Source organism: Hyperoodon ampullatus, assembly GCF_949752795.1.
Source record: "Hyperoodon ampullatus genome assembly, chromosome: 15".
Taxonomy (NCBI): Eukaryota; Metazoa; Chordata; class Mammalia; order Artiodactyla; family Ziphiidae; genus Hyperoodon; species Hyperoodon ampullatus.
This window is the reverse complement of record NC_136928.1, coordinates 52909534-52931404: the sequence shown is the minus strand read 5'-3', so window position 1 is coordinate 52931404 and position 21871 is coordinate 52909534. Positions and strand designations below refer to the sequence as shown.

General features: G+C 41.7%; 1 protein-coding gene across 1 annotated transcript in view; it reads left to right on the top strand.

The window, feature by feature from the left end:
• Positions 1-21871, top strand: part of SLC3A1 (solute carrier family 3 member 1) — a gene marked incomplete at its 5' end in the record, with an annotated part of 31503 nt that overhangs the window by 6400 nt on the left and 3232 nt on the right. The window contains 5 exons of the mRNA XM_079720844.1: positions 10868-10987; positions 12914-13038; positions 14268-14463; positions 17225-17392; positions 18406-18522. Of these exons, the coding sequence (XP_079576970.1) occupies positions 10868-10987; positions 12914-13038; positions 14268-14463; positions 17225-17392; positions 18406-18522 (726 nt within the window). The remainder of the gene's footprint in view (positions 1-10867; positions 10988-12913; positions 13039-14267; positions 14464-17224; positions 17393-18405; positions 18523-21871) is intronic.

Sequence of the window (21871 nt, the reverse complement as noted above, 5' to 3'; positions counted from 1 at the left end):
CGATATACTTCGTGTTAAAAAACAGTAATTATGCGGGCAAAATCAAGCAGTGCAATTCAGTTCTGGGATTAAGGTGTCTGAAGCAAATACAGACTCTTAGATATGTCAGTGGCTCCTTCCTTCCTCTAACCCAAACAATCGAAGAGGGAGGGAGGCAGAAACACCTGTTGCCTTAGCTCTGAGATGCTCATCTGCCTGTGACAATGAGCTGGTGCGGTGAGGCGGGGCCAGAACGGGGGCTCAGGGGTCCAGCTTCTGTGTCCGGACCCGGCCCACCACTGGCTGCAGGGGGCTTCTGGGCGAGTTACTTGGCTTTTGTGTGTCTTGGATCCCTCATCCATGAAACACGATTGATTGCAGTCGTTGTCTCGGAGAACTTTTAGGAACATTAGATGAGATAACCCATGCAAAACACTTCTGTATTCACTCAGTAAATATCAACTTATTGTCTGCTCCATGCCAGGTCCTGTTCTAAGCAATGGGAATGCAGCAGGGCATCAAAGCCCTGCCCTCAAGGAATTCCCAGTATCTTGAGGGGAAGGTAGACAATTAACAACTAAATATATACCATGTCAGGTGGTGATGAAGGCTTAGGGTAAAGAGCCTCGGAGTGCCAGGGAGAAGTTGGCTCAGAGACACCACTATGTTGAGGTCCCATTTGCACAAAAACCTGACATTTGAAAGGGAGTCACATGAACATCTGGGGGAAGAGAATTTCAGGCAGAGAGAAGAGCAAATGCAAAATTCTTTGAGGGAGACTGAGCTCCACATGTTCTAGAAACAACCTGGGGGCCAGTGTGCAGGGCTGCCAGATACAGCAAGTAAAATGACAGGACACTCAGTTAAATTTTAATTTCAGTTAAACAGAGAAGTACAATATCTGAGACATTCTTCTACTAAAAAATTATTCACTGTTTATCTGAAATGAAAACTTAACTGGTTGTCCTGTATTTTATCTGGCAACCCCACCAATGCACTGCAGTGAAATGAGGGAGAGAGTAAGGGAGCTGGGGTGCAAAAACGAGGGTGGGAGCTGATGCCGCGGGGCAGTGGTTGCTGCTGTAAGGGATGCGTGCTGAGTTAGAGACAGTCCTCTGTCGTCCGTGCACCGGAGAGCTCCCTCAGCGCCCCAGGTGAGAGCTGATGGGGCTCTCACCTGTGTGGTGGCAGTTCCAGCAGCACGTGGCACATAATTCACAATGAACATTAGCCATATTGTTGTTTCCATTATTGCTGCTGCTTCGGCTCTGATGGGCAAGAAGTTAGGTTAGTGGGGTAGTGCTCTGAGGTAGGTGAGGAGGAGACCCAAAGAGAACAGGACAGGGAGCCATGGGTCCCTTTCTACAGGTCACCACATCAGCCAAATAGAGAGGATGCAGGCTGCCAAGTTGGAGACACTAACAACACCTGCACCCCTTAGTCTGTTCTTGTTTTGTTTTTAAATAACAGCTTTATTGAGGTATAATTCACATACCATAGAATTCACACCTTTCAAGTATATAAGTCAATGGTTTTAGTACATTCACAGAGTAATGCAAGTATCACTACTGATTTCAAAACATTTCCATCACCTCCAAAAGAAACCCCATACCCACTCAAAGTCACTCCCATGGTCCCCTCATTTTCTCCCCCTGGGCCCTGGCAACCACTAAGCTACTTTCTGCCTCTATGGATATGCCTGTTCTGGACATTTCATATAAATGGAATCATACAGTCTCTATCTAAATGTCTATGATCTGTATCTATATTTATAATTTGTATTTAACTATTTGAGAAACTGTTTTCCAAAGCAGCTGGACCATTTTACATTTTTACTAGCAGTATATGAAGTTTCCAATTTCTCTGCATCCTCACCAACACTTGTTATTGTCTGTATCTTTGATTATAGTCATCCTAGTAGGTGTGACGTGGTGTTTCACTGTGGTTTGGATTTGCATTTCCCTGATGGCTAATGATGTTGAGCATCTTTTCATGTGATTATAGTTTGTTTGTATATTTTCTTTGGAGAAATATCTATTCACATACTTTGTCCATTTAAAATCGCGTTATTTGTCTTTTTTGTCCAGTTGTAAGAGTTCTTTATGTATTCTGGATATGTGATTTGCAGTTAATTTTCTTCCTTTCTGTAGGTTGTCTTTTTACTTTCTCAATGGTGCCCTTTGAAGCACAAGGGTTTTTCACTGTTATGATGTCCAACTTATGTTTTTTTCTTTTCTTGCTTATGCTTTTAGTGTCACATTTAAGAACCATTGCCTAACCCAAGGTCATGAAGATTTAACTCATGTTTTCTTTATAAGAGTTTTGTAGTTGTAGCTTTTACGCTTAGGTCTCTGGTCCATTTTTTGTTCATTTTTGTATATGCTGAGAGGGAGTCTAACTTCATTCTTTTCCATGTAGCTATCCAGTTATCCTGGCAGCATGTGTTTACAAAAGATTATTCTTTCATCATTGAACTATCTTAGAACCCTTTTGAAGATCAGTTGATCATAAATGTCGGGGTTTATTTCTAGACTGTCAGTTCTGTTCCATCAATCTATATGTCCGTCCTTATGCCAGTACTGTCTGGATTACTACAGTTGTATAGTAAGTTTTGAAATTGGGAAGTGTGAACTCTACAACTTTGTTCTTCGTTTTTAAGACTGTTTGGCTCTTCTGGGTTCTTTGCATTTCCCTATGAATTTTATTATTTGTTTGTCAATTTCTGCAAATAAGCCTGCTGGGATTGTACTGAATCTATGGATCAGTTTGGGGGAGTATTGCCGTCTTAACAATATTAAGTCTTCTGATCCACGGACACAGGATGTCTTTCCACTTACTTAAGGTCTCCTTTAATTTCTTTCAACAATGTTTTCAGTGTACGAGTCCTGGACTTCCTTTGTTAAATATATTCCTATAGCCTCCTTAGTTCTAAGACTATCTTTACTATATATGTTTTCCAGAATTTAGATGAATTGCTTTGCGATCTCGAGAAGTAGGCACCTTGTCAAGGCAGCCTTGCCTCAGTTGGGAGGGGAGGTAGACACGGTCAGCCGGCTAACGAGGGGTTAGTTTTAAACTTCTCTGATGGAGTGTGGGCTCTCCTCTTCTCCATCACTGAGGATCATTTGCACACCCCCACCCCCTCTTTGGGCCCCCACCACTGTCATTAGGCACTTACTTTGTGCTTTACCTGGATTATCTCATTTAATGCTCAGAAGAAGCCTAACTTAAGAGATTTTATGACCATTTTACCAAGAAGGAAACTGAGGCTTAGAGAGGTGACATCACCCACCTTGGGAGTGAGGGGACAGGATTCAAACCCAAGCACTGAGATTCTGGAGTCCACATTCTTAGCCACAACTCCACACCTGATCTGAGGCAAACTACTTCTCTCTGTGTGTTTCACTTTTCCTGCATAGTTTATTTTTAAATTAATTAATTAATTACTTTTCGGCCGTGTTGGGTCTTCACTCCTGCACGCAGGCTTTCTTTAGTTGCGGTGAACGGGGGCTACTGTTTGTTGCGGTGTGCGGCCTTCTCATTGCAGTGGCTTCTCTTGTTGCGGAGCACGGCTCTAGGCATGGGGGCTTCAGTAGTTGTGGCTCGCGGGCTCTAGAGCGCGGGCTCAGTAGTTGTGGCGCACGGGCTTAGTTGCTCCGCGGCATGTGGGGTCTTCCTGGACCAGGGTTCGAACCCGTGTCCCCTGCATTGGCAGGTGGATTCTTAACCAGTACGCCGCCAGGGAACTCCTCTGCATAGTTTTTGCAAGGAGGTTTTCAATTGGAAATTCATAAATGGGAATATAAACCAGTTGGTTTATCTGGCAGTGGATTTCTCCAGGCTCGTTGTGACAATATTGATGGATTGTCTGGAGATGTGTAGACAAGTGTGATAAATTTTGCCAAAATGTTCCAGCAATACATAAATCCTTTTTTGGCTAACCCAGCTGTTCTCTTGCAGGCATCCAGGTAGTGGAGTACGTGAATAGGAGTCTTATTTACTGGACCTGCAGGACGAAATCCCTCTTGAGATGAATCATTATTGCCTCTGGTTGAGAGGTTAGACATTTTTGTAAGGCTGGTTTAGAAGATTTCTTATTAGAAGTAAATAAGAAAGGCTGAAAGCTGTAAGGGAAAGCTCTTTGCTCATGGAAAGGGACCTTTCACGTGAAGGGGCTTCCGACACCCTCCTTCCCCCCAGCAGCACTTATCTCCGCAGCAGAGTTAAGCAGGTTAATAATTTGCAATGCTGCGAGTCTGTGGTGGGGAGGCATTTGGAACGAGCCCTGCTTGCAGACCAGCTTGTACTCACAGAGTCTGAGCCTTCTTCCGCTGGGCTCCCATCCGATTTCAGCTTATCTGCACAGTGGGAGGCTGGCAGGCAGCACGGAGCACCCTTCTCTCCTCTTAGTCCCCCCCTTACACTGGCCGTTTGGGACTTGGCTCTGCCCCGAACCTCTCAGGGCTAGAGCATCTTCAGCTGGAGAAGTCAGGAGGTTTCCTCAGAGGAGGTGGGAGCTTATATTTGTGTAGCTTTTTTTTTTTTTTTTTTGCGGTACACGGGCCTCTCACTGTTGCAGCCTCTCCTGTTGTGGAGCACAGGCTCCGGACGTGCAGGCTCAGCGGCCATGGCTCACGGGCCCAGCCGCTCCGCGGCATGTGGGATCTTCCCGGACCGGGGCACGAACCTGTGTCCCCTGCATCGGCAGGCGAACTCTCAACCACTGCGCCACCAGGGAAGCCCCTGTCTAGCATTTTATACTTTTCTGATCACTTTGGTTTTTACTTGCTCTCCAAATCCCTTATTTGACAAATGAGGAAACTGAGGCCCAGAGAGGTGAAGTGACCAGTGGATGAGCTGTAGAGCAGGGAAGAAACTCCGATGGCCTGGCCCCATGTCTGGAGCTCAGTGTGACCCTGAAACCACCACATGGGAAGGCTGAGCGCTGGAGTAGGGAAGTAGTATGTTCATGGCAGCTGGGGACTGGGAACCAAGATGCCCTCCTGGCTTAAGATGGAATCAGAGCATAAATGTTGGCTCCGCTCTGCCCTATTAAGCATGATATTGCTGGAGAGAAGCAGCTCAATTCAAAATAAAATTTACTCATTACCTGCTTTATAAACCAGCTCTGTGCTTGATGCTAATCACTGCATGTTCTGTATGCCATGCACTTCATTCTAAATCATTCCCTCATTTAACAGTATGTGTTGTGTATTGGCCATTTGCCGGGGTACGGTGGTTGATAATATGGGCCCATGTTGTGGCCATCACAGGCTATAATATTATATTATATTCTGGAGGGGGAGGTAGACAAACAGGAAATTACAATAAAGTGTGCTGAGTGGTCATGACAGTGGGAAGTAGGAGAATGCAGGGCAGGCACCTAACCTGGACACAGAGTGGGAGAGACTAGGGTACGCTTTACAGAGGAAACAGTGTTACCTAGAGGATGCGTAAGAATGAGCCAAGCAAAGAGACACAGGTGGGAGTGTTCCCAGCAGAGAGAAAGCAGGGTCACGGCACAGTGAAGATGCTGGGAGTTGTCCAATATGGAGACATGTTGTCCGGGGTGGGGTGGGGTGGGGTGGGTGACAGGACGAGACGAGAGAGGAGGGTAGGAACCAGGTCATAAGCGGCATTGGAGGCCACGGTAGGATTTGGGTTTAAAAGGTCTTGGGCAGGGAAATAATTTTTGATTTGCATTTGGAAAAATCAATCTGGTTGTGGAGAAAGGGGCTTTAGTAAGGCAGGTTCGAAGGTGGAGGGACCGGGGAGGTGGATGGTACAGCGACCAGGAAAGAATGGTGGGGGCTTTGGGCCATGAGGGTGGTGGGGTTGCAGAGGCATCATCAGGCCTTAGAGAGGAGTCCAGTGTGACTCCCAGGTTCCAGATTTGCATGCTGGCTGGGTGGTGGGACCGCTTCTGGGATGGGAGACATGGGAAGAGCTGGGGTGGAGGGGGGTGGTCTCAGTCATGCAGAGTTTGAGCTCTCTGTGCGACATCCAAGTGCTCAGTGGATATAATGACATGGAACTCAGGGGAAGGTCTGGTCTGGAGATAAGACTTTGGGATTTGTTGACACGTGGACAATGCCCACAGAGGTCAGGTAGGTAATATCAGTGAGAGAACTGGGCCAGCTGAGGGGAACAAGGGGGCCAGTTGTCACTTAGCTTGTAGGGGTTGTTGTCATGTGGGAATGAGGGCCAGGTGTAGCAGGTCCTCCAACTAAAAAAATAAAAGTAAAGGAAGGCCACGTAACAAATGGATAAGGTGCCACACAGGGTTCCAATTCTGATGCACCACTTATTGCCGTGTGACCTTGATCGAGGTACATCATGTCCTTGTGCCTCAATTCCCCCGATGGTAAAATAGGAATAATAATGGTACATACCTTGTGGGGTTGTTGGGGATTAAATGGTTTAACCTTTGCAAAGCACTTAGGACAGTGTGTTGCTTTTGTATAAGCATTAATACTTGTTAAATAATCAATAAATGATAGATAAATGAGTCAATACTGTTGTGCAGTGAAATGAACAGAGGGTCTAAGATGGAGCCCCAAGGAGTATTAATATTTAAAGGAGTGTTGAGCAGACAGAGGAGTAGCAAACCAGAAGTGGAGTATCCTAGAGCCAAGGCGTATGAGTATTTCTAGACAACAAGGTTAGTCTGTGTTGTCAGACATGGCAGAGAGATCAGGTAATATAAAGACCAAAGCGTCAGTTGACTCTGGCAGCAGTATCCCTAATCCTCACAGAATTCCTGCAAGGCAGGTATTATTTTATTGACGAGGAAACCAAGGTTTATGGAGGTTATGCAGATAAGCTAACTCATGCAGCTGGACAGTGGGGGAGATGGGATGGTACCCAGATGGGTCAGATTCTGGAGCCCATGATCTATGTCCTGCTTCTGGAAGAGTTAACAAGGAATTTTACCCAGGTTTCTGGAGAGCAGTAGGGTTGGTTTACTTTCCCTGCTTATAAGCAGAGGATATGGTTTTCTCTCTGTCCTTCTGGAGTAGCCTGTGCTTTCTCATTCCTTCTTGAGATGGATGACCTGGGATTTATGTCATTATCAAGAGGATGTCTTATATATCATCACATGTAAGAGCAGAGCTTTTCTCTGTTCCAAACCTGGCTTTTTAGGTAAATGGGCCCAGTAACTTCAGTCATCTCAAAAGGAAAGGTTTGCCTCGAGGTTTCGAGGATTTGGATATCAGTACAGTAAGTCCCCTACATACGAACGAGTTGTGTTCTGAGAGCACGTTCGTAAGTCCAATTTGTTAAGTCCAACAAAATTAGCTTAGGTACCCAACTAATACAATCAGCTATATAATACTGTACTGGAATAGATTTATAATACTTTTCACACAAATAATACATAAAAAACAAACAAAAAATAAAGAAAACATTTTAAATCTTACAGTGCAGTACCTTGAAAAGTACAGCAGTACAGTACAACAGCTGGCGTGGAGTGAACAGGCAAGAAGAGTTACTGACTGGAGGAGGGAGGGGGGGTGGCAGATGGTAGAGCTGAAGCTGCAGTTTCACTCACGCCTGACGTTGATGGCACAGGCTCTGGTTCCTTGCTGGATTCAGTTCTATCTACCCTCTTGAAAAAACTATCCGGTGATGTCTGGGTAGCAGCTCTCATCCTCTTCCCGTATCTCCAGTAAGGATACTGTACTACTGTACTCTATACAGTACTGTACAGTAAAGTACACAAAAGCACAACCACATGTAGAGGAGGCATGCACGTGACAATGTACGCCAGATGCATGAACTAACTTACGTGATTGTACGTGCAAACGCACGTTCGCACCTTTGAAAGTTTGCAACTTGAAGGTTCATATGTAGGGGACTTGGTGTAATGCTGAACTGATTCCTTTTTCACTCAGAGCAGCAAGTTGTTTAAGGAGAAGAGAATGAAAATGTGCCTGGTGATGTCATGGGAGTTAGTCAGAAATCGGGAACACAGAGTACTGTCCCCAGAGTCCTGATGTCCCTACATGGGTCACCCAGACCTGGCGGAACCAGGCTCCTTGCCCATTTCCGCATCCGGCCCCTGGAGGAGCTTAGTTGGCATAAAGAGAGGGTTAACCATTAAAATCTGGAGCTGTCTTTTTTCACCTGGTTGAGAATAAATAGCACGAAGCAAGTCTTTTTCAAGAGCAAATTTTGCATTATCTGGGTGAAAACCTCAGCGTTTAAAATGACTCTCAAAAACAAGCATCCAACTTTTGCGGTTTTGTTTCATCAAACAATGATAACATCTCTTCCTGGACTACAGTGAACATCCCTGCTGGGGCCGTATGCCTACGCTGGGGTACACGTTCCTCATTCTTTAATGTTGGGTTAATAGTTAGCAATGCTGAGATCCCCGAAGTGAATGAGGACCCCATGAAGAAAATGAGTAGCTTTATTTTAGGAAATCAGTGATCAAAAGCTTAATGTTTACAGCAGCATGGTGTTTAATGTTTTCCCACATTTTTTCAGAGGCTGCTTGGATGGATTACAGTTATTTGTGCCCCACCCCCACCTAGAGCCCCTTCCAGTGTTCCCGCTTGTAGAGAACAGCGCCACCTGGGGGTGGACCCGGTTTGCGTGGGATCTGAAGCTTGGAAGAATTGGGGGACTTTTTGAAATGAAAAAGAAAAAAGTATAAAATTAGGTACAGGAAAATGAGTGCTCATTTAGAATGAAAAACGAATGTGGGTAGGAGCCCATGCAGTGAAGGGTCCTGAAACTTCAGCTTCGTTAGCTTCACGCTAAGTGGGCCCTTAGAGCCCACTACAAATGAGGCAATTTTGTAGATCCTGTTCTACAAATGAGGCGCCTTCATATCTGGTGACTTCTCCAGCTGAATCTCTAACCAACTGCCTTCCCTTCCTGCCATCCTGCTGCGCTGACCTCCCTGGCAAATCCTGCTCTTTCACCCCCTTGTGTAAGCTTTGTGTAACCAAAGCTCCTTTCCTTCAAAGTTTCATCGTGTCTGTGATTTAAATATTTTTGCATTAATATTTGTCCAGCTAAGGATTCTAAAAAAATCTGTGAGACCTAGGACTGTGTCTAGGTTGTGTTGTATTTTGCTCATGGCTCTAGTTCCAAGGCTTATTAGCTAAGTGCCTGGTCCCTAGTTGGAACCCAAATACTTATTGAATGAATGAATGAATTTGTGAAGAAGGATGCTAGCTAAGAATAAATTTGTGGGTTTTGTGCCCCAAAGAAAAATTCCATTGGGTAAGGCCAGCTTAAGGGTATTTGGGTCAACTGTGTTCAAGATGAGGATCGTCAGCAGCAGAGCCTGCTCTTACATTTGAAAAATTTGTTCAAGCTTTGCCATTCAAAATCTCACCTTGAAGAGGCTGACATCAGCCTTGCGTTCAGCCTGTAGAAACCTTTGGGAGCCTTGGGACTTCCCTGGGGGTGTACTGCATAAGGCTCTGCGCTCCCAATGCAGGGGGCTGGGTTCGATCCCTGGTCAGGGAACTAGATCCCACATGCATGCCGCAACTAAGAGTTCACATGCCAACTAAGGAGCCTGTGAGCCACAACTAAGGAGCCCACCTGTGGCAGCTAAGACCCAGTGCAACCAAATAAATAAATATTAAGAAAAAAAGAAACTTTGGGGAGCCTTGAATGGCAGCACTCCAGACTCCATATGCACATTTCTTGTAGATACAAGAAACATCCTTTGAATCAAGCAAGTGATTCTGGGAACAGTCCTTATTTGGGGTCTATAGCTCTGTTCCCCTCACTAGGTGAGAATTGGCTTCTTCACTCCACTACTTTAAAATACAGGTGGTTCTGCTCTAATGTGATACACACATTCCTATAAAACCTTCCTTTCAGCAAGGATTGAGCTGAAAGGAGAGCAGGGAGAGCCACTGTCCCTTTGCAGGAGGGTGGCTTTTGGTGGGTGCAGGAGTAGGCCCAGCTGGGAGGGGTTGGCATGCGAGGGGAGCTGAGACTAGGCCCTCTGCTTTTCAAGGTCACCTGGTCCTCCTAACCGCCCCAATACAGGCCAAGTCATCCTCTGCCTCCATGCTTGACTCATGCTGTACCCCAAACAGTCCGGAATGTTCTTCTAGAGTCACTTCCTGATCACATCCCACCAGCCAAGTTCAAGCTCTAGCTTTTCCTTGGTTGGCTGTGCCCACCCATATTAAATCTGATCTTCTCGGAGGTCCAATAGGCGTGCAGAGTAATCTCCTCTCATGATTTTGAACCGTGTCCTGCCTTGTGTTAGGTAACCCTCTCATGTCTCATGTGTCCCCAACTACTCTCTAGACTCCTCGAAGCCAGGGAACATGCTGTACTTCTTCGGTGTCCCAACAGTATCACACCGTTTGACTCATTCAGGCTTGATACCTCATTCTTTCATTCCACGACTGGTTCACTAAATAACAGTTGCTGGGTCAGTGGCAAGGGAAGCAGAAATAAAAGCTGCAGTTCTTTCCCTCCAGACTCTCCCAGTCTGGTGGAAGAGCCCTTCATGATTGGGCGCTTAATTGGTGATTTTCTCTGTTCCGAGTGACCTTGAAGGAACTGGGCATGGGGCAGATAAGCTACGTTCCCAGTTTCTCCTGAGTCCCATCTTTCATTTTGAGTGGATTCTTTAAACTTTGGGAACATGCTCATAGCATCAATTACAAATGTAACATTCTGAATTCAAATAAGAGAGAATGGGAGCCCATAAATGCAGTTATTCAAAGTTCATTATGCTCAGACACTGTGGTGCTAAATAGGTAAGAATACGAGTGCTGTGCTTGTTTTATATGTGGAGGTGACTGTTTTATGATGGAAGTCATTAACAGTCAAGGCCTTTATTAAACCTTATGACAACAATGTGTGGTTAACGTAACCAAGTGTTTCGCTTCTTCATGTTTAGGAAATTATACAGTTTTGGCTCTCAAAGGGTGTTGATGGCTTTAGCTTCGATGCTGTTCAATTTCTTCTAGAAGCAAAGCATCTGAGAGACGAGGCCCAAGTGAATAAGACCCAAATCCCGGTAAAGTTTTAAACATATACGTATATATGTTTTAAAAATATATTTTTAAATAAATGTATATTTATATATTTTAAAATGTTATATATGTACATTTAAAAATGTCATCAGAGTGTTGTCTTTTTTAGCCTGAGACACCACTTACCAGAGGGAAGTGTTTTGAATCATTTTCTTTAGAAAATACAGAGGAGTTTCAAATGCACGTGACCAGGTATTTCCTTCCACTGCTTCCTCCTGAGTGATCCCTACAGGAGTCCTTCAAAGACGAGGTTTCTGGAGGGCATGGACAGTGTGGACTCCACCAAAGGCCATAACTTACTGTGATTTTGTCAATCGCTCAAGCTCAGGGGAGGCGGCCTAAATTCCCCAAGTGCTTTTGTAGTCATTAAAGGACACGTAGGTAGAAGGGAAGGGAACTAACACTTGCTGAGTGTCAACTGTACGCTATTTGTTGTATCCATTTAACTCTCTCAACATCTTGTGAGGTTTCATGATCCCCATTTAGCAAATCTTAGAGAAATTAATTTATCAGGGTGACAGGTGATGAACAGAATCACCACCCAAGCCTGTATCTGCTACAGGATTTGGGCTCTCTGTGCTTCCACACCAGTGGTTCTCAACCTTCCTCCCACGTCACACGTGACAGAGTAATAGTCCTGTGCCCCTCTCACTCCTCTAGTTGACCATCATTCTACAGTCACTCTGTTTTCAATGGCCAAGTAGACAGTAGTCCTAAAATGCATTCCAAAATAACGGATTTGTACATTTACACAATGAAATGTCAAAATAAATGAATTATAGTAACACAGCAATATGGGTCAATCTTAGTGATATAACATGTAGCAAAAAAATCTAAAATTATATATAGCATGATGCCTTTTTTAGAAAGTAAAATTAAATTCATATGGTCACCAGTTTGATAGTTCTGAGTAACAAAGGGAAGCTGGCCATGCATGGGCTAATTATGAGACCATGTCATGAACCAAAGTTTATGATTAAGCTTTTTTTTTTTTGCACATGATTTCCAGTAGAAAGGAAAAATGAAGGGAAAAAAGGTTGTGTATTAGCCAGTTGTCCCAAAGAGAAGCACTTATCCTTGGAGAAGAAATCTCAAAATAACCTTGCTAATTACAATAAGATGTCCTAAGACAGGCATATGTTTCCAGTCAAGACAAATGATCAGAACAATGGGTTTTGTGTGCTACCCAAGAAAAACTTAAATAACATGTAATTTCCAGAAGACATCTAAGATTTCAAAAAACTTCCCTTGATCTAGCAAGGGAAAATCACTTATAAAAAAGGGGTCCACTGAATGGATAGCAACTCATGGACTCTCTAGCCTGTCCACGCCCTAACCCAGGACTTACAAACTGAGCCTGTATTAGACATAATCTTTTACTTTGATTCCAGAAGATTACTGTAACCCTAGGAAGGCAGAGAATGAGTATCACAAAAAATTACTAAAACCCTGGAAAAGTATAACGGTAAGAATAAAGGACAGAAATGGTAAAGAAACAAATTTAAATGCATGATATTAATAGTTTTGTAAGCAGATAATGTAATAATATGCTCTCTAATCATTAAGATAATTTGTTTTGTTTGCCTTTAAAAATGTCTGGTGCATTTGGGACAATAAAATGTTTAGGAGGATTTTATTAAATACATTTGTAATCAGTGTTTAGGTGTTTGGTAAAATTTAACTTGTTTACTAGATTTATAGTTAATAATTTATACACAAAATGAAACATAACAGTTTCTAATGTTCTTTTCCATCCACAAATTCCCTTGAGCAGCAGAAGTCCTAGGACCATCTTTGAGCATGTGTGTCTCGGCTTGAGCCCTTTGAAGAGACAGTCCATATTCACATGAGGCCAGCTATGGGCATTTGACATTTGACATGATGGTAACCATGCTGTCCTGTTTTCAAAGGACACAGTCACTCACTACTCGGAGCTGTACCATGACTTCACCACCACACAGGTGGGAATGCACGACATTGTCCGCAGCTTCCGGCAGACAATGGACCAATACAGCAGGGAGCCTGGGAGATACAGGTAACCACGGGCGCAGTGTGTGATCTGCACTTTATCCCTCACAACCAAGCATTCTTAAGAGATTCAGTTATAATGTAATAAACCGCATAATTACAATGTATCATAACTCAGTTATGCTAGGGCCTGGTATAGTCTCTCATGTTCCTTAACTTTGCTGATTTTGTTTCCTCTTTTGTAAAATGAAGCTAATCCCACAGTACTTATTCACAGGAATTTTGTGAAGATTAATTAAAAGATATTATCCAAAGGTTAGTCATTAACCATTACTATTTTTTATCATTATTTGACCTGTTAGCATGCAAATGTTCCAACTAAACTGTTAGCTGTTAGGTTAGTTAACCTAAGTCTCAGTTTTCTCAACAACTAAAAAGTGATGATGACACCCCCATAAGGTTGTTGTGAGATTACATGAGATAAATGTCTGTGGAGTACTTAAAACAATGCCTGGCACATAATAAACACTCAATGAATTTAACTCTTATTGTGTTTACATAGATTACCCAATAGAATCAGTGGAAAAGGAGTTCAAGAAATTTCTTCTCCTTAAAGTAGGTCCTCTGACCACTATTCCCATTTTACAGATGAGGAGACTGAGACTCTGAGCATGCAGGTAATGGTCACATAGGTAGTGGCCACAGAGATGGGACTGGAACTGAAACACGCGAGCTCCAGATACTATGTATCTTATCCATTAATGTAATGTCTCAAACAGCTAAAACCAGCATTGATGTGGGTCATTTCAGGCGAATATGTCTTCCCTGAAGAGTGTTTGGTTTTCAACAACTGAGAGTGCACCCCAATAATAAAGTGAGACTTTATAGGGATTCCAATACAAGGGGAATTTTGGGGGAACCCCTCTTACCTTATATGCAGACATATACTGTACATTCTAAGTGGAGTGATGAGAATTGCTAAATAAAGTCTTCCTGCAAGTTACTGAGTTTCATTCAGAGTTAAAGAACAGAACAGTATTGACTGAGATCCAAACGTGTTTTAGACATGGCTTAGTATTAAGCTAGTCTTTGGGTTTAATATGAGAAATTGCCAGGTGACCCAGTGTGCCATTTCTTGGTCATCTGGCTTGATTCTGCTTCCTAGTGAGCCCTAGCCAATACGGTTAATAGTATGCATTCACCTCCCAACATCCTGTCCATGAGACACAGCAGCTGCAAAGCGCTTTCCCAGTCTCCTGACAGGCCCTGATGTCACTGCACTGCCAACTCTTACAGGTTCATGGGGACTGAAACCCATGGAGAAAACATTGCCAAGACCATGATGTACTACGGTCTGCCTTTTATCCAAGAAGCAGATTTTCCCTTCAACAGTTACCTCGGTAAACTAGACATTTCTTCTGGTAACAGTGTGTTTGAGGTTATCACATCCTGGATGGAAAACATGCCCGAGGGAAAATGGCCTAATTGGATGGTAAGTCCTTATGCCCAGCTCAGCATAGGGTGCTGGTGTGCTTGCTGAATAATCTTCTGAAACCTCTGAAACAAGGGGCACATTTGTCTCTAAGTGACCTTCACCTTTCCTTCATTTTGTGATTGTTTAGTGAGCCAGACACATCCCAGCTCCTGACCAGGTTCTTGTCATTCTTCATTCTTTTCCTTCTGGTTCTGAGACTAATTTCAACTGGTCTGTCTCATTTGCTGATTCCTTGGCCAGTTCAAATCTGTCCAGCCCGTCTAGGGAATTTTTCACTTCCTTTATTGTATTTTTCAACTGTAATTTTTGCTTTTTTCATAATTTCTCTTTATTGACAGTATCTATTTGATAAGGCATTGTTCTCATACTTTTAAAGAATCCTGTAGATATTGTTTTTGAACACACGTACAATAGTTGATTTAAAGTCATTGTCCACTGAGTCCAATGTTTGGGTTTCCTCAGCCAAGTTTTCTGTTGATGCTTTTCCCCCCTCTGTATGGGCCATACTTTCCTGGTTCTTTGCATGTCTTGTATTCCTTTTTGTTGTTGTTGGAACACCGGATTTTTTTTTTTTTTTTTTGCCGTATGCGGGCCTCTCACTGCTGTGGCCTCTCTCGTTGTGGAGCACAGGCTCCGGATGCACAGGCCCAGCAGCCATGGCCCACAGGCCCAGCCGCTCCACGGCACGCGGGATCCTCCCAGACCAGGGCACGAACCCGTATCCCCTGCATCGGCAGGCAGACTTCCAACCACTGCGCCACCAGGGAAGCCCCAACACGATATTTTAAATAATAAGTAAGTGTAGAAATATTGGATATCATATTCCCCCCTCTCCAGTGTTTGTTTCTTCAGTGACTTTCTTGGATTAATTCTGTAAAATCTGTGTTACTTGTTGTGTGCGACCACTGAAGTCTCTGCTTGGTCAGCTAATGATTGTTAAGATTCCTTAGATGCCTTGAACCTGTAAGTCTCCCAGCCTTTGCTGAGGGGCTGTGTGCGGGGGGTGGGCATGCTTTCGACACTTTGGTAGGCAGCTTACAGCTCCGCCTTAGTCTTTCCTTTCTGCTTGAGTTTCAGGGTTAGCCAGAGGGGAGAGATTAGATTCTTGGGGCTTCCCTGGCTACCTGTGCAGCCCTGTGCATGTGTGTAGGCTTCTAGATTCCAGGAAAATGTCAGAGCCTTTCAGAGCCCCTTATGGTCATCTTATTCCTAACTTTTTAAAGGTTTTTGGTCAGTCTCTGTTTAGCCCAGGTTGGTAACACCACCTCAGGCAAGTATGATGATTGATCAATTGCTGCTGATTGTTTTTGGCAAATGCCTTGGGGATAAGACAATCTGCACAGTTAGCTTTGAGTCAGATCAGATAAAGAAAAAACCCAACCAAAAGTGAGCTGCTAGAAAGGTCGAACAGTGCCAGTTCTCTAGAGATGGGGCTTTTGATGAACTCAAAACCTATTTTGGTCCTCCAGTGGCTACTAGGCTGCTGGTTTTTACATTTTCTGTTGGTTTTCAAGGCTATCTTGAATCTGAGGGGAGGGGCATGAGATTATGGCCAGTTAAAATGATACAAAGCTTGCTGTTCTGAGATCCAGCTGTTTTTCTTGAACACCCCTGAAAAAGTGGATTTTTACAGTTTTTGCCAGCATTCTCCTTGCTTTCATGGTAGAGATATTTGGAGGTCCTTACTCCACCATTCCAGAAGTACTCCCTCTCTATACAAATTTTATCATGTAGTTGTAGCACGTTTTTTCATATACTCAAAGTCTCATATCATAGGCAACTGGCTCTCAGCCTGTGAGAGGCCCTGATCTCTGTCCAATGCTAATCTTGATTTCAGTTCTGAGAAAGAAAAGCGATCTAGGTTCAGAAGACTTGAGAAATCACAAGGTTTCTTGTCAGATGCTTTTGAGATAATGAAAAGAATAAATGGTGGAAAAGTTTGACCTAATTTTCTGGCCATAAAAATAGAAAAATACAATGGTCTATAAAAAGATAATTGTAAAGACAGTTTTAGTAAATCTAAAGAATAAAAAAGGCAAGCTCCCTTTTTCCTGAATTCTAACAACCAAGTTCATATTCTCAGACTCAAGTTCAAAGGCTGGTTCTGCCTCATGACCTTGACCTGAATAAATGATCAGGTTTCTCAGAGCTTGTTTCATCATTTGTAAAATGGAAAGGTTAGGTGATTTAAATAAACTCTTAAATAAGGACTAGATGTTAAAATATATAATCAGAACTTTTAACAAAGAAATATATTTAAAAATACAAAGTCCTGTACAAAATTTCTTCTTAGACTAAATATTTTTGTAAAAGTTCATTTACCTTTTAACTTAAAAATTTTTTTGAATAGTTCAAAAGTCACACACACACAAAGGGACAGATCAGAAGTCTTTCTCTCACCCCGGTCCCCTCCACCTGTTCCCTCCTTGGAGGAAACACTTGTTTCCTTTCCTGTCAATATTCTCTTATCCAAATGTGCAAAAATATTAGTATGTACCCTCATAAGTTTCATCTTATTTGCAATATGAATGTGAAGTAAGCTGTTATAACCATTTTGTTGATCATAATGGCCAAGTCAGTCAGATGGTCAATTGTACAGCAAGGAGCTGGGTTAGGACTCACACGCAGGCTTGCTGATACGAAGGTACCCATGGTTAACCATGTTTTTCTGCCTGGTGGACTTTTTGTGAAATAGGGTAAATCTTTCAGAAAACTCTGTATAGAGCTGTGCTCTTAAAATAAAGTATCTGCGTTTCAGACTGGCGGACCAGACAATGACCGGCTGACTTCTCGTCTGGGGGAACAATATGTCAACATCATGAACATGCTTGTGTTCACACTGCCTGGGACTCCCATAACTTACTACGGGGAAGAAATAGGAATGAGAAATATTTTAGCCACAAATCTCCATGAAACCTATGATGTTGTAAGTTAATATAACTTAACCATGCACCACACCAAATCCTCATTTTTTGCCAAATCAGAAAATTTACTATTTCTATTCTGTTGCTGAAAATCATGATTACTTAGCTTTTGTTTCTCACTGTTTGTTAGGCAGTGAGAATTTTTCAGCTTTCTTGATTGGGGAGCTTGTTAAAAATGCTGCTTGCTGAGCCACACAACTGAATTTCTTGTGTAGAGCCCAGGACCTGCATTTCAAAGATGTTTTCCAGCTGATTCTCAGGTGCACCAAAATTTAAGAAGCCATGTTTTGAGTTTCGAATGCCCTTTACCTGAAACATGGAGTTAAGAACATTTATTATAGTGCTTGTCTGTATTGCTAGATCTCACTTGGCCATAACATAAAAGGAAGAATCTTTGTGCTAACAAATGTAATGGACAGCCTTAGGCCTGAGAAGTTTAAATTTTGTTTTTGTTTGCGGCTATGGATCTCACAATTGTGTTGCTGGGCAGATGAAAGACCTTGAAGCTATAATTTGTATGGTTAGCTTTCAATTGTGAGATCCAATTTTCCTAATATTTAGTCACAATGAAACCTTTTCTATTTAAGCTCCTAAATTTGTGTGTGCACTCATGCGATAACCAGGCTAAAAAGGATACAATTTAGGCTCACCTGTACATGGCTGCATGCCTGAATTCACCGATCACTGTATCATATTATAATGAGTTTGTAAATGGCACATTTTGAAATCCTACGTTACTCATTTTTAGGGAAAAGCAGCAAAGATTCCAAGCATGTATCAATGTTCAGTTAGTAGTTTATTCACACTCAAGATGTCATTAACTATTTTCCAATTGAAAGTGTAAAACTGGTTTATGTTCTGAATATTAAGGCCTTTTCCTTATGAATGCTAATGAATTTGAGTACTAGCTGAGAAATATAGGGAATTAAATACCTCTGAAGTAAATCATGGCCAAATTACATTTCTTTTTAATAACCAGATCACTGTTTTTTTCCTTTATGGTCTTTTGACATAGGATACTCTTCTCTCAAAGTCACCAATGCAGTGGGACAATAGCTCAAATGCTGGTTTTTCTGAAGGCAATCACACCTGGTTACCCACCAGTTCAGATTACCACACTGTGAATGTTGATGTAAGTATCAATGAAAATTTCATGCTAACTCCAGAACAGGAAATGAGTTTCTGTTGCTGACAACATACACTCACCTTGAGTTGTGGAAAACCTTAACTGATGCTCTTTAAATCAATCACATAGACTTCTTTTGCAGTTTTCATTTTTAAGGAGTTTGCAAATCATGTTTTTGTGAAAATACAAACTGGTGCAGAAGTGTACCATCTGAAGTATCATACAGAATACACAACTCTTCCTTGGAATGACTTTGAGCTATGAAATATTAAGAACATTTTATGGAGGGCTTTCAGCAAGCCTGCTATCCTTTCTCCATTCCACCCCTCAAAAGGAAGGAAAGAAAGTAGGAGATTGATCAATCAATCAATCTAGGGTAAGACTCTTGAGAGCAAAGCTGTTTACCTACAGAAACTGAAGCATGAATAATCCCTAAAAGTAGCTGTTCTGGAAAAGCATACCCTTCAGCTTTTGCCTATACTATTTTCTGTTCTCATGGTGATCAACTTTGCCAAGTTCAGCAAACAAATTCCTTAAACAGGAATGCATTAATTCCAGCAAAGTGCTAAACACACTTCCTTAGACCAGAAAAATGTGCAATGGCTTCAGGTGAGTTTCAGGTGTTTTCACTGGAAAACACAATCTAAACTACTTAAGAGGGAGAGAAATTACTGGCATCACATGAGGATACAAGTTTTATAGCATCTACTAAGTATTTTGAAAACACTCCCCAGATTATTCTGATACGGAACTTCAGGCAAACCCTCCTGGTTCCCACATCTCCCTGATCCAAGCACCCCAGGGATAACTTTGTTTTATATGGTCATAGGTCCCTGAAACACAAAAATTGTAGATTAACATTTGTGTTTTGGATTAAGTGCACTTACTGATTTTCATTACGTCCAAATGTCCAAAATATTCCCATAGGCCAATCTGAATCCAATATGTAAGAAATCCTACATAAAAAAGTACAGCAGCAAAGATGGAAAAATGTAAATGCATATTAAAATAATGGTCAGATTAGTCAAGTCGTTAAAATGATCATGAGTAGTGCTTGGAGGGATGCTAAATCATAATCAAATAACCGAAAGTCCCAGGCAATGCCATTTTAATAAAACACCTCCATAATAGCTCTAGAACAAGGCGAGAATTTAGGTACTTTCTAGAAGATAGAAAGTAAAATTAAGATTACAAAGAAACAAGAGCATAGAAACCATAATCTAAAATACACAGGAGAAAACAGCACTGACAGGTACAGGTGAGAGCACTGCAGGAATGTTCCTCCACCGCTGCAACTGGCTGCCCCAGAACTTGCCTGAGGAAAAAACTCAGGGCCTGTTTGGTGATCATACTCGTGTTGAATGAGTAGAGCAAAGCTTGAAATAGTGTTAATCTTCTACAAGCACAGTCGAAGAAAGAAACGGAGAAGAAAACCTAATTCCCTGGGATGATTCACTGAGGAATGATCTCCAAAGTAAGAGTTTTTACTCCTCAGTTCACAGAGGCCTTAAGAGGAGGGTAGGACCCTAGGTAGCTGGTCACCATTAAACAGGAAAAGAACCCCTACAACCCCAAAGACAAACCAGACCTACCTCCAACTTGGCTTCTCACAGTTAGTAGAGGCAGGCAACTGAAGACAGGCAAACAAGGAGTATCAAATACAAAAGTAAATGAATCACCAAAAATCACAGTACATTTGAGAAAAATTAAGACCATGAAAGGGAGACACCATTCCTAACAAAACATTGTAGAAAGCGAAGAAAATATAACATAAGACTTCATTATTAGTAAAACTGCTCCCTCCCTGATAGACTATTGTTTTATATAGCCCTTGACACTCTTTTAAAAAAGTGATTAGATCTTAGAAATACAAAAATATTGTCAAAATAAACAATAAAATAGAAGTTCTAATACTCAAGGGTTTATCCCAAAGTGTACTGTAAAAAGACAAGTTTTTTTTAAACACAACATGATTATATTTTAATACACAATCAAAATATGAAACACCATAGTAAATTTATAGCAATAAAAAAAGGGCTTTTCATTTGCATTGCATGTAACAAAAGACATTGATATTCCAAGGGAAATAGGAAAAAAAAAAGGCAAAGAAGTTAACAGTAATAATAAGAAAATTTTTGATATGTGGAGAATAAATCTAGAAATTCCAACAGATAACAAAAAACGAGTTCTAGAAAAGAACAGAGACTAATAAAGAGAAAACCTAAAAATATACAGAAAGAAACCAAACTCGAAAATAGATTGCCTGAGAAAAGGACTGAAAATTGGACTGTCATCAGACTTCTCAACGGGATACTAAAACACATTAGAACTTTACCTTCAAAGTTGTAATGGAAACTTGATTCTAAACAAAGAATCCTATATCCATTCAAACTAGCATTCAGGAGCAAAACAGAGATGGAAAAGCAAGGACCCAAATTTTACCATGTATAGCCAGTTTCTGAAAGAGAAATTGGGGACTCCAACAAAACCAAAAAGGAATCTAAAAGGAGGGCATGATGTATAAAACATAGTGAGGAAAGGAACCAACAAAACTTAAGAATGAATAATTTTTGATACATAATGTAAAATAAGGTATTCTGGAGTAAAAATCTTAGTGATTTATTTCTATATGGGAGGTGGTGGCAGGGAGGGTGTGTGTGTGTGTGAGTGAGCAAACGCACATGCGTGCAGGCTAATGCACTTTACAAGGATGGAAACAGTAACTCACTCTAGTTTTGAGCTGTCCAGTAGCCACTAACCACTGTCACTACTAAAACAGAATTAAAAGTTCCGTTCCTGTTTCACACTAGCAACACTTCAAGTGCTCAGTAGCTAGTGGCTACCATATTGTACAGCACAGAAACAGAACTTTCGGCACTGCAGGAAGTTCTACTGGACAGCACTGCTCTGTATGTTGAAAAAAATGTTTTAAATGGTTATTACAGTTTTAAGGGTCACCATGAGAAGAAAAGGGGGCCTCTACATCAGCTCTGGCCAATAAATGCGTAATTTTCAAATGATACTAGAAGGAAAAAAATTACATAAAGAAAACCAATTGATCCAATAAAAAGCTAAAAAGGAAGAAAATAAAACATTAGTACAACTAAAATAAAACATTAGTACAACTAAAATAAAAAATAAGGCTACAGGATTATGTCTAAACATGGTAATCACAGATATAAATGGGTTAAATTCACCTATTAAAAGATATAAACTCTTAGATTAGAAAACAAAGACAAAATCTGACATTAAGAGACGTAGCTAAAACAAAAGGACACAGAAAGAATTAAAATAAAGATATTACAGGCAAATGCTAACAAAAACAAACCTTGTCACCTGGCTGTAGCTTTCAAAA